The sequence below is a fragment of the Pecten maximus genome, chromosome 1 (genome assembly GCF_902652985.1).
Source record: "Pecten maximus chromosome 1, xPecMax1.1, whole genome shotgun sequence".
NCBI classification, from domain to species: Eukaryota; Metazoa; Mollusca; class Bivalvia; order Pectinida; family Pectinidae; genus Pecten; species Pecten maximus.
Window position 1 is genome coordinate 9,388,161 of NC_047015.1, and position 16,169 is coordinate 9,404,329.

At 39.6% G+C, this 16,169-nt stretch overlaps 1 protein-coding gene across 1 annotated transcript in view; it reads left to right on the plus strand.

The window, feature by feature from the left end:
* LOC117324297 (prosaposin-like) overlaps positions 1 to 16,169 on the plus strand; it is a 52,026-nt gene that overhangs the window by 16,690 nt on the left and 19,167 nt on the right. The window contains exons 9-16 of the mRNA XM_033880084.1: positions 1,142 to 1,201; positions 3,911 to 4,021; positions 4,565 to 4,660; positions 6,962 to 7,024; positions 10,219 to 10,278; positions 10,802 to 10,867; positions 12,990 to 13,067; positions 13,423 to 13,485. Of these exons, the coding sequence (XP_033735975.1) occupies positions 1,142 to 1,201; positions 3,911 to 4,021; positions 4,565 to 4,660; positions 6,962 to 7,024; positions 10,219 to 10,278; positions 10,802 to 10,867; positions 12,990 to 13,067; positions 13,423 to 13,485 (597 nt within the window). The remainder of the gene's footprint in view (positions 1 to 1,141; positions 1,202 to 3,910; positions 4,022 to 4,564; positions 4,661 to 6,961; positions 7,025 to 10,218; positions 10,279 to 10,801; positions 10,868 to 12,989; positions 13,068 to 13,422; positions 13,486 to 16,169) is intronic.

Sequence of the window (16,169 nt, forward strand, 5' to 3'; positions counted from 1 at the left end):
ATGACAGGGTAATATAATAGGAAATGGGAGGTGTCTTATGACAGGGTAATATAACGGAGGTGTCTTATGACAGGGTAATATAACAGGAAATGGGAGGTGTCTTATGACAGGGTAATATAACAGGAAATGGGAGGTGTCTTATGACAGGGTAATATAACAGTAAATGGGAGGTGTCTTATGACAGGGTAATATAACAGGAAATGGGAGATGTCTTATGACAGGGTAATATAACAGGAAACGGGAGGTGTCTTATGACAGTAATATAACAGGAAATGGGAGGTGTCTTATGACAGGGTAATATAACAGGAAATGGGAGGTGTCTTATGACAGGGTAATATAACAGGAAATGGGTCAGTCGGCTCTGAAATATTGCTTAAAAAAATCCAAACAACAACAGGAACAAAAATCAATTAAATCACAAAATTTCTTCAGCGTAGTAAAACAAGTGAAAACTGATGATGGTCATGGTACACTCTGGTATATTGTTCAAAATAAAGAATGTGGCTATTTTTACTTGTATCTTGTGGAAGACACCAACAGGTTTAGACTGATCAAAAGTTTTATATGTTACAATTTAGAAAAGAAGTTTTAGACTTTTAAAGCTATTACAGAAACTTTCAGCAGGTTGTAGTTAAATACAATCCAATAAAAAGTGTTTTAACTGTGTATTCGTGTGTACTATGTACAACCAAAATTTGGGAATTACGAAAGTTCTTTGTAATATTACATATTGTTAAACTGACGAGTGATTGAAGTATAATCTGTTAGATTGACGAGTGATTGAAGTATAAAGTGGTTATGACTTGTGTATTATTCTTATGATTTCGTGTATTATTTATCCTTAAACATGCTTGTTACTTAATATCATTGGGCCTTGAAAAGTCTTTGAAAAATCCTTGAATTTTTTCTGAAAATTTTGTATGAATGATGATCTAGTGGATGGACTTAGTTTAATGAATTAAAAAAAAAATCTGGAAAAGAAGAATTGTGACGTTGGTTTCTTACTTCACCTTGGTTTCAACATCAACTTAACAATACTAAATTGCTGTCTGTATTTTGTGAGGAAAGTACTATATTTATCTTGCAGCAATATTTGTAATTTCTTTCACTTTTACAGTAGTTGAATATTGTTTATTTATAGTGTGATGACCTCGTGGATACATATGTGCCTCAGGGTATGTCGATACTCTCTTCCTACGTGGTAAGTTGTTGTGCTACGCACTCGTGAAAAATATCAAAATATTAGCCACACTTGTGAAATATAATTGGTATTAGACATTCTCTAATATATACCCATAGTTCATCAAACTTATTACAGCTTCAGATCTGGGATTGTTTGTCCTGCATACTAATCATTCATTTCTATGATTTATCAGAGTTTTAGCAGGTAGTTTCTTTGGTGATACAGTGTTATATTTATTAGCTCACCTGGTCCGAAGGACCAAGGTGAGCTTATGCAATACCGTGGCATCTGTCGTCCATCCGTCCTTCCGGCCCTCCGTCCGTCAACAATTGACTTCTTCTTGATAACCACAGATCTCAATTTGACCAAATTTACCCCCCAGGGGTCTTAGGGGTGGGGCCAAAAGGAGTCAATTTGGCCAAATTGATATAAACGACTTCTCCTCTGAAACTAACCAATGGATATTGCTCATATTTGCCTGGTAGCACCCCCTTGGGGTAGGGATTCAAAATTGCACAAATGACAGGGCTGACCTTCGGGGGGGCTGAAGGACGGGATCAGAAGGGGTCAATTGGGATAAATTGACATTAACAACTTCTTCTCTGAAACTAAGTAATGGATATCGCTCATATTTGCCTGGTAGCACCCCCTAGGGGTAGGGATGCAAAATTGTACAAATAACGGGGTCGACTCCCCTGGGAACTGAAGGGCGGGGCCAAAAGGGGCCAATTGGGATAAATTGACATTAACAACTTCTTCTCTGAAACTAAGCAATGCATATCGCTCATATTTGCCTGGTAGCATCCCCTTGGGGTAGGGATTCAAAATTGTACAAATGATGGGGCTGACCCCCCCCCAGGGGGCTGAGGGGGCGGGGCCAAAAAGGGTCAATTTGGATAAATTGACATTAACAGCTTCTTCTCTGAAACTAAGTAATGGATATCGCTCATATTCGCCTGGTAGCATCCCCTCGGGGTAGGGATTCAAAATTGTACAAATGATGGGGCTGACCCCCCAGGGGGCTGAGGGGGCGGGGCCAAAAGGGGTCAATTTGGATAAATTGAAATTAACTGCTTCTCTGAAACTAAGTAATGGATATCGCTCATATTCGCCTGGTAGCATCCCCTCAGGGTAGGAATTCAAAATTGTACAAATGTTGGGGCTGACCCCCGGGGAGCTGAGAGGCGGGGCCAAAAGGGATCAATTTGGCAGAATTGACATTTTTAGAATTGTAATAATACCAATGTTCATGTACCCATATAAAATGCTTGTGATATATTGACATAGCAATACCAGTGACAAATATACTTACGCATCATTCTTTTTTCATATCTCATAAAACTTATTACAGCTTCAGATCTGGGATTATTTGTCCTGCATACTAATCATTCATTTCTACGATTTATCAGAATTTTAGCAGGTAGTTTCTTTGGTGATACAGTGTTATATGTTTATTAGCTCACCTGGTCCGAAGGACCAAGGTGAGCTTATGCCATACCGTGGCATCTGTCGTCCATCTGTCCGTCCGGCCCTCCGTCCATCAACAATTGACTTCTTCTTGATAACCACAGATCTCAATTTGACCAAATTTACCCCCCAGGGGTCTTAGGGGTGGGGCCAAAAGGAGTCAATTTGGCCAAATTGATATAAACGACTTCTCCTCTGAAACTAACCAATGGATATTGCTCATATTTGCCTGGTAGCACCCCCTTGGGGTAGGGATTCAAAATTGCACAAATGACAGGGCTGACCTTCGGGGGGGCTGAAGGACGGGATCAGAAGGGGTCAATTGGGATAAATTGACATTAACAACTTCTTCTCTGAAACTAAGTAATGGATATCGCTCATATTTGCCTGGTAGCACCCCCTAGGGGTAGGGATTCAAAATTGTACAAATAACGGGGTCGACTCCCCTGGGAACTGAAGGGCGGGGCCAAAAGGGGCCAATTGGGATAAATTGACATTAACAACTTCTTCTCTGAAACTAAGCAATGCATATCGCTCATATTTGCCTGGTAGCATCCCCTTGGGGTAGGGATTCAAAATTGTACAAATGATGGGGCTGACCCCCCCCCCAGGGGGCTGAGGGGGCGGGGCCAAAAAGGGTCAATTTGGATAAATTGACATTAACAGCTTCTTCTCTGAAACTAAGTAATGGATATCGCTCATATTCGCCTGGTAGCATCCCCTCGGGGTAGGGATTCAAAATTGTACAAATGATGGGGCTGACCCCCCAGGGGGCTGAGGGGGCGGGGCCAAAAGGGGTCAATTTGGATAAATTGAAATTAACTGCTTCTCTGAAACTAAGTAATGGATATCGCTCATATTCGCCTGGTAGCATCCCCTCAGGGTAGGAATTCAAAATTGTACAAATGTTGGGGCTGACCCCCGGGGAGCTGAGAGGCGGGGCCAAAAGGGATCAATTTGGCAGAATTGACATTTTTAGAATTGTAATAATACCAATGTTCATGTACCCATATAAAATGCTTGTGATATATTGACATAGCAATACCAGTGACAAATATACTTACGCATCATTCTTTTTTCATATCTCATAAAACCAGGTGAGCGATACAGGCCCTCTTGTATAATCATGTGATTGTGCCTGGTTAATTAAGAAGTGCTTCTTTTATCCAATTATATCCATATTAAACATTGTATCTTCTTCTGTACACCGATGTCATCACTATGTTATGTAACAAAATGTTTTTTTATGTTTTCACTAAGGATCCACAAGTGACATGCAGTGCAGTTGGCTTCTGTACAAGCAAAGAAACTGAGGAACTGAGATCTAAATTCAACGACATGAAAAACTTCGTCATGGTAGTCCTGAGAAAGGTAACTGTCATACAGGAACATTAAAGATGTTGAGAAAAAACATCCTGGTAAAATTCCTGAGGCCAAACACAGGACAAAGATGTAAATATTTAAAACACATCAAAGTAAATCTCCAAAGGTAGATCAGATTCAGTGTTGGAAGGTGTTACTGTGTTTGGGAGAAAGTTTGATAAGGGCTTAGCGTAGGAACATGAGACATTCTTCTCCAGGTCTGATAATATTTGGTGTAGATGGGAAAGATGGTGGAAAGGATCATCTCTTTACCAAACTTTGGTGGATAATCTGAAATCCAAGTCATCTTCCTTTGATTGGACAATTTACTACTCTATATCCATTTCTTACAACTCTGACAGAAGTTTATGCCAACATTTTCTTACTGACCCATTAAAAGATATTGTTATTACTTAAAGTGAGGGGTTCTGTAGGTTTCCACTTGTCTGTCTTGTATATATGTACATATGTATGTATGTAAGTTTGTCAGCACTCTTGAGCATCTTCATTCCTTGAAGGATTTTGAGTTATACAGAGTGTACTTGATTACAGATGGGCGTCCATGTTACCACCAATGCATTGGAATGTGATGCATGCAAGGCAGTTGCTTCTGATATCAGAAAAATGGCTCGTGACCCCACAATAGAGGTAAGATTTGTGACCCCACAGTACAGATTAGTCTCATGGCCTGTGACACTAAAATACAGTCAAGTATCACAGCCGTGACCTCATAATGCATGTAAGTCTTATGGCATGTGAGGGCCTTGATAGCTCAGTCGGTTAGAGTGCAAGTCACGTAACTTTAGGTGAAGATGTGAGGTACATGGTTCAGCACACCTTCATCATGTTGGTTTGTATTTCCTTGGGAAGCTAAGAAATGGACTAGTCTTTTTACTGTTGTGGTTGTGTCCATGGGCTAGACACTTTACCCTAATTGATCAAGATGGCATGCAATGGGCCTCCCATATGTTGTTAAATGAGGTAGTCGCCAACTACTACAAGGAGACCCTGCCTCAAAATGACCCTGGCTGTTCAGAGGGAGGTAAACCAAGAAAACAAGCAAATTATTATGGTTTATGATCCTACAGTAAAGTTTCATGGGTCATGTTCTCCACAGTACAGGTAAATCTTGTGGTCTGTGATCTCGTATTACAGGTAAATCTTGTGGTCTGTGATCTCATATTACAGGTAAATCTTGTGGTCTGTGATCTCATATTACAGGTAAATCTTGTGGTCTGTGATCTCATATTACAGGTAAATCTTGTGGTCTGTGATCCCACAGTACAGGTAAATCTTGTGGTCTGTGATCCCACAGTACAGGTAAATCTTGTGGTCTGTGATCCCACTGTACAGGTAAATCTTGTGGTCTGTGATCCCACTGTACAGGTAAATCTTGTGGTCTGTGATCCCACAGTACAGGCAAGTCTTGTGGCCTGTGAAGTGGGCTGACAACTATCGTTTTTTAGCCCACCATCATCAGATGATGTCCGACTGGTGGCCATCTTGAATTTTGAGAATGAAAGTTTGTAATCGCTATTTCTTCAAAAATGCTCTAAGGATATTCCTCAAACTTCATGTGTACGTTCCCCTTGGTCCCTAGTTGTGCCGTTTGAATTAAGATTTTTGATCAGAAAAATAAAATGGCCGACAGATGGCCATCTTGAACTTTGATAATTGAAGATTTAGACAAGTAGAGGAAATTGAGGTAGATATTTTAAATCGCTACTAGTCCTGAACGACTGAATGGATTTTGATGAAATTTGGTCTGAAGCATTGAGAGAGGGAGTCTAATAGGTGAAACATAAAAAAACTCTAATTCCTTCTTTTTTTCTTGAAGAATGACAGCATTTTGTCCACATTTAGTTGGAGAGAGGCATCAAAAAGGTAGAAAAATAATTGTAATATAACTTAAATGAAAGTATCTTGCCATAATTTTTTATATATCCAGGTGATGTAGGCCCTCTGGGCCTTCTGTTTTTAAATAGAATTTTTATAAGTTCCTAAGAAGAAGTCTCGAGTGACCTATTCTCATTGCCTATGTCCCACGTCATGCGTCTGTAAACAATTTACATTTCGAATTCTCCCCATAACCACTTAACCGAATTCAATGAAATTTGACAGGAAGCTTCCATGGCCAAAGGTCAACCAAAATTGTGAATTGTATGGTCCCCACACCAAGGGGACTGAGGGGTTGGGGCCTAAAATGGTCAAATTGACTAAAATTTAAGAAATCTTCTTCTCAACTCCCTGAGATGGTAGAATTAAATACTTTCCACAAGTAGAAAGGTCTTAAGGTTCTTAAGGAAATTGTGAATTATATGACTGTGGGATCTCAAGTTTTCCCCTGGGAAGGGGGTAAAGTTTGTTATACCTGGTAGTTTATATTGGGAAAACACATTTTTGAGCATTATTTGTTCCAATTGCCATTGGAAATAATACAAACTTGGTTAGAATTATCAGTATGAGATGCCTGTTGATTAGTATGTGTATATTGGCAATGACTGACCACTAGGGGCTTATTGGCGGTAAACTTAACTATAGTTTATATAGGGAAATCACATTTTTGACTATCATTTGTTGCATTTCTATTGGAATTCATTCTAACTAACTGGTCTCCAGGGGCTTATGGGTTGGGCCAAAAAAAGGTCAAATTAATAGAAATATTTCAAAACTCAGTTGACTGTTAAGGGCGATTGGCTGGCCTCTTGTTCTTTTCATTGTTTTACATCTGACAGCTTTTGTCCCACATATGTTGGGGGTTGTTGAGTGTCACTACATTTGTAATACAACAGCACTGCTTGAATGTACATTATATACAGTTTACTAGTGTTATTTTCTCTGATTTTTATATATGTTAGTACTGATAGAGAGATTATTATTTCAACTTGACATGGAGATCAAAATCACAATGAATTTAAACATTATAATGGAGTAATATTCTGTTTACAGAGGAAGGTGGTCAACTTCGTTGAGCAGAATGTGTGTGCCCATTTGGGTGAATTAGCTAACTTGGTAAGTCTGTGTTACTCCTGGATGTACCTCTAGATTATCTTTACCCTGATATAAGGTTATGATGGGTGACATCTTAACCCTGATATAAGGTTATGATGGGTGACATCTTTACTCTGATATAAGGTTATGATGGGTGACATCTTTACCCAGATATAAGGTTATGATGGGTGACATCTTTACCCTGATATAAGGTTATGATGGGTGACATCTTTACCCAGATATAAGGTTATGATGGGTGACATCTTTACCCTGATATAAGGTTATGAGGGGTGACATCTTTACCCTGATATAAGGTCATGAGGGGTGACATCTTTACTCTGATATAAAGTTATGATGGGTGACATCTTTACTCTGATATAAGGTTATGATGGGTGACATCTTTACCCTGATATAAGGTTATGATGGGTGACATCTTTACCCAGATATAAGGTTATGATGGGTGACATCTTTACCCTGATATAAGGTTATGAGGGGTGACATCTTTACCCTGATATAAGGTCATGAGGGGTGACATCTTTACTCTGATATAAAGTTATGATGGGTGACATCTTTACTCTGATATAAGGTTATGATGGGTGACATCTTTACTCTGATATAAGGTTATGAGGGGTGACATCTTTACCCTGATATAAGGTTATGATGGGTGACATCTTTACCCTGATATAAGGTCATGAGGGGTGACATCTTTACCCAGATATAAGGTTATGATGGGTGACATCTTTACCCAGATATAAGGTTATGAGGGGTGACATCTTTACCCAGATACCGTATAGCGGGAAATTTTAGCGGTCATAAAATTTGGCGATTCGGTCATGAAAACTGAAAGTTAAATTTTGGCGAGTTAAAATTTAGCGATTTCCATTAAATCTAGGGTTTTAATTTGGCGTTGAGCATATATATTACCTACCGGTATATACAGATAATTATGTTATGCCCATACATTCTATCCATGCTGATTAAGTGTGTTGTCAAATTAGTGTTTATATGAGTATGTGTACAAGCAACAGACAAAGAGAATTTAATCAACCGTATGCTATCGACGTGGTCATCTATTGTATGATGTGTATACGTACAGGTAAGTTAAACAATGAGTCTACAGGTGAAGTGTTAACATCAGTTCATTGAATGGTATGGGTAGATGGCTTTGTTTTCACAAAAAATAATTATGATGCGATACATGTCATACTTGTATTGCTAAACATGTATCGTGAGTAGTTGTTCACTAGCTATAGCTATTCATACCTATCGGCATTTTGGCCGACAGGTGCAAGGCGACAACCAACGTTACGCACCAGTCGTTACTCTCGGGAGTTATCAAAGGTAAATGGCGATCGGAACGGAAACTATTGGCAAAATTGAAATTTTCGCGGCTTTTTAATTGGCGGTGTTAAAATTTGACGGGTTAAATTTTGGCGATCTATATACGGACCCGCCAAATCGCCAAATTAAAGCCCCGCTAAAATTTCCCGCTATACGGTATAAGGTGATGATGGGTGACATCTTTACCCAGATATAAGGTTATGATGGGTGACATCTTTACCCAGATATAAGGTCATGAGCGGTGACATCTTTACCCTGATATAAGGTTATGAGGGGTGACATCTTTACTCTGATATAAGGTTATGATGGGTGACATCTTTACCCAGATATAAGGTTATGATGGGTGACATCTTTACCCTGATATAAGGTTATGAGGGGTGACATCTTTACTCTGATATAAGGTTATGAGGGGTGACAACTTTACCCTGATATAAGGTTATGATGGGTGACATCTTTACCCTGATATAAGGTTATGAGGGGTGACATCTTTACTCTGATATAAGGTTATGAGGGGTGACATCTTTACCCTGATATAAGGTTATGATGGGTGACATCTTTACCCTGATATAAGGTTATGAGGGTGACATCTTTACCCTGATATAAGGTTATGAGGGGTGACATCTTTACTCTGATATAAGGTTATGAGGGGTGACAACTTTACCCTGATATAAGGTTATGATGGGTGACATCTTTACCCTGATATAAGGTTATGAGGGGTGACATCTTTACTCTGATATAAGGTTATGAGGGGTGACATCTTTACCCTGATATAAGGTTATGATGGGTGACATCTTTACCCTGATATAAGGTTATGAGGGGTGACATCTTTACCCTGATATAAGGTTATGAGGGGTGACATATTTACTCTGATATAAGGTTATGAGGGGTGACATCTTTACCCAGATATAAGGTTATGATGGGTGACATCTTTACCCAGATATAAGGTTATGAGGGGCGACATCTTTACTCTGATATAAGGTTATGATGGGTGACATCTTTACCCAGATATAAGGTTATGATGGGTGACATCTTTACCCTGATATAAGGTTATGAGGGGTGACATCTTTACCCTGATATAAGGTCATGATGGGTGACATCTTTACCCTGATATAAGGTTATGAGGGGTGACATCTTTACCCTGATATAAGGTTATGAGGGGTGACATCTTTACTCTGATATAAGGTTATGAGGGGTGACATCTTTACCCAGATATAAGGTTATGAGGGGTGACATCTTTACCCTGATATAAGGTTATGAGGGGTGACATCTTTACCCAGATATAAGGTCATGAGGGGTGACATCTTTACTCTGATATAAGGTTATGAGGGGTGACATCTTTACCCAGATATAAGGTTATGAGGGGTGACATCTTTACCCAGATATAAGGTTATGAGGGGTGACATCTTTACCCAGATATAAGGTCATGAGGGGTGACATCTTTACTGTAAAAGTGGTTGTGTCCATTTAGACTTTGTCATAAAATGTAAGATGGAGTTATGATATTTTATAGATGTAGCATCATGACAGTGTGTTAGTCACTGGCCGACACCTCAGAGGTCAAGATGGTGATATAAAATATTGAATGCTTTCCATGACATCAATTTGAATATTTATTACATACAAGAAACTTAGCTTTAAATTTAATTTAGCTCAGTCAATTCAATGGATTTTTTTGTGATTTGTGAGCAATGAAAATTCTTTTAGTGTAAGAAGAAATCATTTCTGTGGTTCATATGAAATGCTGACACTCACATGATGTTAAAATTGTGTTATCAAGAACTTCATAATCAAAAATAATATTAATGAAAACAAACAAAAACCAATTGATGAAGGTGTTATTATCCTTAACTTAATAAGGAATCTTTGGTTTGTAGTGTGTACAGACTGTGGAGGACAACTATATGGCTGTGTTCCAGCTCATTGCTGGCTCATTGGTATGTATACAAAAGGTCAAATGACTAAAATTCTAAAAGTCTTCTTAAGGTCTTAAGGTTCTTCACCAAAATTGTGAATTCTATGACCCTGGGGTCTCAAGTTTCCCCCTGGGGAGGGGATTAGGTTTACTATAGTTTATATTGAGAAAACACATTTTTGAGCATTATTATTGTTCCAGTCAACATTGGAAATGATACAAACTTGGTTAGAATTATTAGTATGTGATGTTTGTTGAATAGTGTGTGCTTATCGGAAAAGACACCTCCTGGGGCTTAAGGGGCGGGGCCAAAAAGGGTAAAATGAAATTTCAAAAAAAGTTCTCAAGACCCAAATTAGGTAGAATCAAATACTCTTCATAGATGGAAGGGTCTAAAGGTGCTTTATTAAAATTGTGAATTTCATGACCCTGGTAGTATGATGACCACCACCTAATGTATACTTGTATCTGGGTGAACAGTATATAACTGATATATCCTCTTTCGCAGTTGTTTAAAAAAACCTTTATAATTGAATATTTAACAGATTGATGACCAGGTGTGTGTAAACCTTGGTATGTGTCCCAGCTCCGTGGGAGTCGCTAAATTACAGGTAAGGACTTAAAGTCACCACTACCATCAACATTTTATTAGTGATAAGTAGCATTATTACCATGAACATTTTATTAGAGATAGGTAGCAGACATGTTCTACTGTAAACAATATTATAGCAACTGATTAGTTGATCCTTCATCGACTCATAACATTGTATAATCACGTACGTACTACCTTATACACACTGCTGGGAACCATTATATAATGTACATACTACCTTATACACACCACTGGGAACCATTATATAATGTATATACTACCTTATACACACCGCTGGGAACCATTATATAATGTACATACTACCTTATACACACCGCTGGGAACCATTATATAATGTATATACAACCTTATACACACTGCTGGGAACCATTATATAATGTATATACTACCTTATACACACTGCTGGGAACCATTATATAATGTACATACAACCTTATACACACTGCTGGGAACCATTATATAATGTATATACTACCTTATACACACTGCTGGGAACCATTATATAATGTACATACAACCTTATACACACTGCTGGGAACCATTATATAATGTATATACTACCTTATACACACCGCTGGGAACCATTATATAATGTACATACTACCTTCTACACACCACTGGGAACCATTATATAATGTATATACTACCTTATACACACCACTGGGAACCATTATATAATGTACATACTACCTTATACACACCACTGGGAACCATTATATAATGTACGTACTACCTTATACACACCACTGGGAACCATTATATAATGTACATACTACCTTATACACCACTGGGAACCATTATATAATGTACATACTACCTTATACACACCACTGGGAACCATTATATAATGTACATACTACCTTAAACACACCGCTGGGAACCATTATATAATGTATATACTACCTTATACACACCACTGGGAACCATTATATAATGTACATACTACCTTATACACACCACTGGGAACCATTATATAATGTATATACTACCTTATACACACCACTGGGAACCATTATATAATGTATATACTACCTTATACACACCGCTGGGAACCATTATATAATGTACATACCACCTTATACACACCACTGGGAACCATTATATAATGTACATACTACCTTATACACACCACTGGGAACCATTATATAATGTACATACTACCTTATACACACCACTGAGAACCATTATATAATGTACATACAACCTTATACACACCACTGGGAACCATTATATAATGTATATACAACCTTATACACACCACTGGGAACCATTATATAATGTACATACTACCTTATACACACCGCTGGGAACCATTATATAATGTACATACAACCTTATACACACCACTGGGAACCATTATATAATGTACGTACTACCTTATACACACCGCTGGGAACCATTATATAATGTACATACAACCTTATACACACCACTGGGAACCATTATATAATGTACATACTACCTTATACACACCGCTGGGAACCATTATATAATGTACATACAACCTTATACACACCACTGGGAACCATTATATAATGTACGTACTACCTTATACACACCGCTGGGAACCATTATATAATGTACATACAACCTTATACACACCACTGGGAACCATTATATAATGTACGTACTACCTTATACACACCACTGGGAACTACTATATAATGTACATACTACCTTATACATACAGCTGGGAACCATTATATAATGTATATACTACCTTATACACACCACTGGGAACCATTATATAATGTACGTACTACCTTATACACACCGCTGGGAACCATTATATAATGTACATACAACCTTATACACACCACTGGGAACCATTATATAATGTATGTACTACCTTATACACACCACTGGGAACCATTATATAATGTATATACTACCTGATACACACCGCTGGGAACTACTATATAATGTACATACTACCTTATACACACCGCTGGGAACTACTATATAATGTATATACTACCTTATACACACCGCTGGGAACCATTATATAATGTATATACTACCTTATACACACCACTGGGAACCATTATATAATGTATATACTACCTTATACATACAGCTGGGAACCATTATATAATGTACATACTACCTTATACATACAGCTGGGAACCATTGAATGTGAAGCCTGTACGTCTGTCATTAAAGCCCTCAGCCTCCTCGAGAGTTCTACCACAGTACAGGTAAGTGTCAACACAGCTAACCAATAGTTGGTCAGACTTTGCAGCTTTAGCACTGAAAGTGTTACAGAAGTATTTCTACAGACGTTGCAGTACTTTGTATATATATTTGTATAAAGTAATCAGTGTTATAGCTATCAACAATCAAATTCATACATGCATTTTTCTTGTTCCCTACTTATATCTCAAGACCAATGAAGTTCATCTCCTTATGGACTTAACATGTATCTGACATTTTACTAAAGCTTTTGGAAAATCTGAAGTTTGATTACAATATATTTGGTGACGCACATAAATATTCAAGTGCAATTGAAAGTGTACAATTTTGCATTGTAACCGTATTTTTTCTTTAATGCAGAACGCAGTAAAGAACTTCATAGAAAATGATGTGTGTACCAAACTTGGAAGCTCTGCAGGACAGGTATGTACCACTTCGTATCATACCATGATATATGACCACAAAATGGTGTCGTTTACTGACGAGTAAGACAAGAAACAGTGTCTGACGAGTGAGACAGGAAACAGTCTCTGACGAGTGAGACAAGAAACAGTCTCTGACGAGTGAGACAAGAAACAGTCTCTGACGAGTGAGACAAGAAACAGTCTCTGACGAGTAAGACAAGAAACAGTCTCTGACGAGTGAGACAAGAAACAGTCTCTGACGAGTGAGACAAGAAACAGTCTCTGACGAGTAAGACAAGAAACAGTCTCTGACGAGTAAGACAAGAAACAGTCTCTGACGAGTGAGACAGGAAACAGTCTCTGACGAGTGAGACAAGAAACAGTCTCTGACGAGTAAGACAAGAAACAGTCTCTGACGAGTAAGACAAGAAACAGTCTCTGACGAGTGAGACAGGAAACAGTCTCTGACGAGTGAGACAAGAAACAGTCTCTGACGAGTAAGACAGGAGACAAACTGAGACAGGAGACAGTTACTCATGATGGGAGACAAACTGGGACAGGAGACAGTTACTGATGATGGGAGACAAACTGGGACAGGAGACAGTTACTGATGATGGGAGACAAAGTGGGACAGGAGACAGTTACTCATGATGGGAGACAAACTGGGACAGGAGACAGTTACTCATGATGGGAGACAAACTGGGACAGGAGACTGTTACTGATGATGGGAGACAAACTTGGACAGGAGACAGTTACTGATGATGGGAGACAAACTGGGACAGGAGACAGTTACTGATGATGGGAGACAAACTGGGACAGGAGACAGTTACTGATGATGGGAGACAAACTGGGACAGGAGACAGTTACTGATGATGGGAGACAAACTGGGACAGGAGACAGTTACTGATGATGGGAGACAAACTGGGACAGGAGACAGTTAATGATGATGGGAGACAAACTGGGACAGGAGACATTTACTGATGATGGGAGACAAACTGGGACAGGAGACAGTTACTTGTGATGAGAGACAAACTGGGACAGGAGACAGTTACTGATGATGGGAGACAAACTGGGACAGGAGACAGTTACTGATGATGGGAGAAAAACTGGGACAGGAGACAGTTACTGATGATGGGAGACAAACTGGGACAGGAGACAGTTACTGATGATGGGAGACAAACTGGGACAGGAGACAGTTACTGATGATGGGAGACAAACTGGGACAGGAGACTGTTACTGATGATGGGAGACAAACTGGGACAGGAGACAGTTACTGATGATGGGAGACAAACTGGGACAGGAGACAGTTACTGATGATGGGAGACAAACTGGGACAGGAGACAGTTACTGATGATGGGAGACAAACTGGGACAGGAGACAGTTACTGATGATGGGAGACAAACTGGGACAGGAGACAGTTACTGATGATGGGAGACAAACTGGGACAGGAGACAGTTACTTATGATGGGAGACAAACTGGGACAGGAGACAGTTACTGATGATGGGAGACAAACTGAGACAGGAGACAGTTACTGATGATGGGAGACAAACTGGGACAGGAGACAGTTACTGATGATGGGAGACAAACTGAGACAGGAAACAGTTACTGATGATGGGAGACAAACTGGGACAGGAGACAGTTACTGATGATGGGAGACAAACTGGGACAGGAGACAGTTACTGATGATGGGAGACAAACTGGGACAGGAGACCGTTACTGATGATGGGAGACAAACTGGGACAGGAGACAGTTACTGATGATGGGAGACAAACTGGGACAGGAGACAGTTACTGATAATGGGAGAAAAACTGGGACAGGAGACAGTTACTGATGATGGGAGAAAAACTGGGACAGGAGACAGTTACTGATGATGGGAGAAAAACTGGGACAGGAGACAGTTACTGATGATGGGAGACAAACTGGGACAGGAGACAGTTACTGATGATGGGAGACAAACTGGGACAGGAGACAGTTACTGATGATGGGAGACAAACTGGGACAGGAGACAGTTACTGATGATGGGAGACAAACTGGGACAGGAGACAGTTACTGATGATGGGAGACAAACTGGGACAGGAGACAGTTACTGATGATGGGAGACAAACTGGGACAGGAGACAGTTACTGATGATGGGAGACAAACTGGGACAGGAGACAGTTACTGATGATGGGAGACAAACTGGGACAGGAGACAGTTACTGATGATGGGAGACAAACTGGGACAGGAGACAGTTACTGATGATGGGAGACAAACTGGGACAGGAGACAGTTACTGATGATGGGAGACAAACTGGGACAGGAGACAGTTACTGATGATGGGAGACAAACTGGGACAGGAGACAGTTACTGATGATGGGAGACAAACTGGGACAGGAGACAGTTACTGATGATGGGAGACAAACTGGGACAGGAAACTGTTACTGATGATGGGAGACAAACTGGGACAGGAGACAATTACTGATGATGGGAGACAAACTGGGACAGGAAACTGTTACTGATGATGGGAGAAAAACTGGGACAGGAGACAGTTACTGATGATGGGAGACAAACTGGGACAGGAGCCAGTTACTGATGATGGGAGACAAACTGGGACAGGAGACAGGTACTCCTGATGGGAGACTAACTGGGACAGGAGACAGTTACTGATGATGGGAGACAAACTGGGACAGGAGACAGTTACTCATGATGGGAGACAAACTGGGA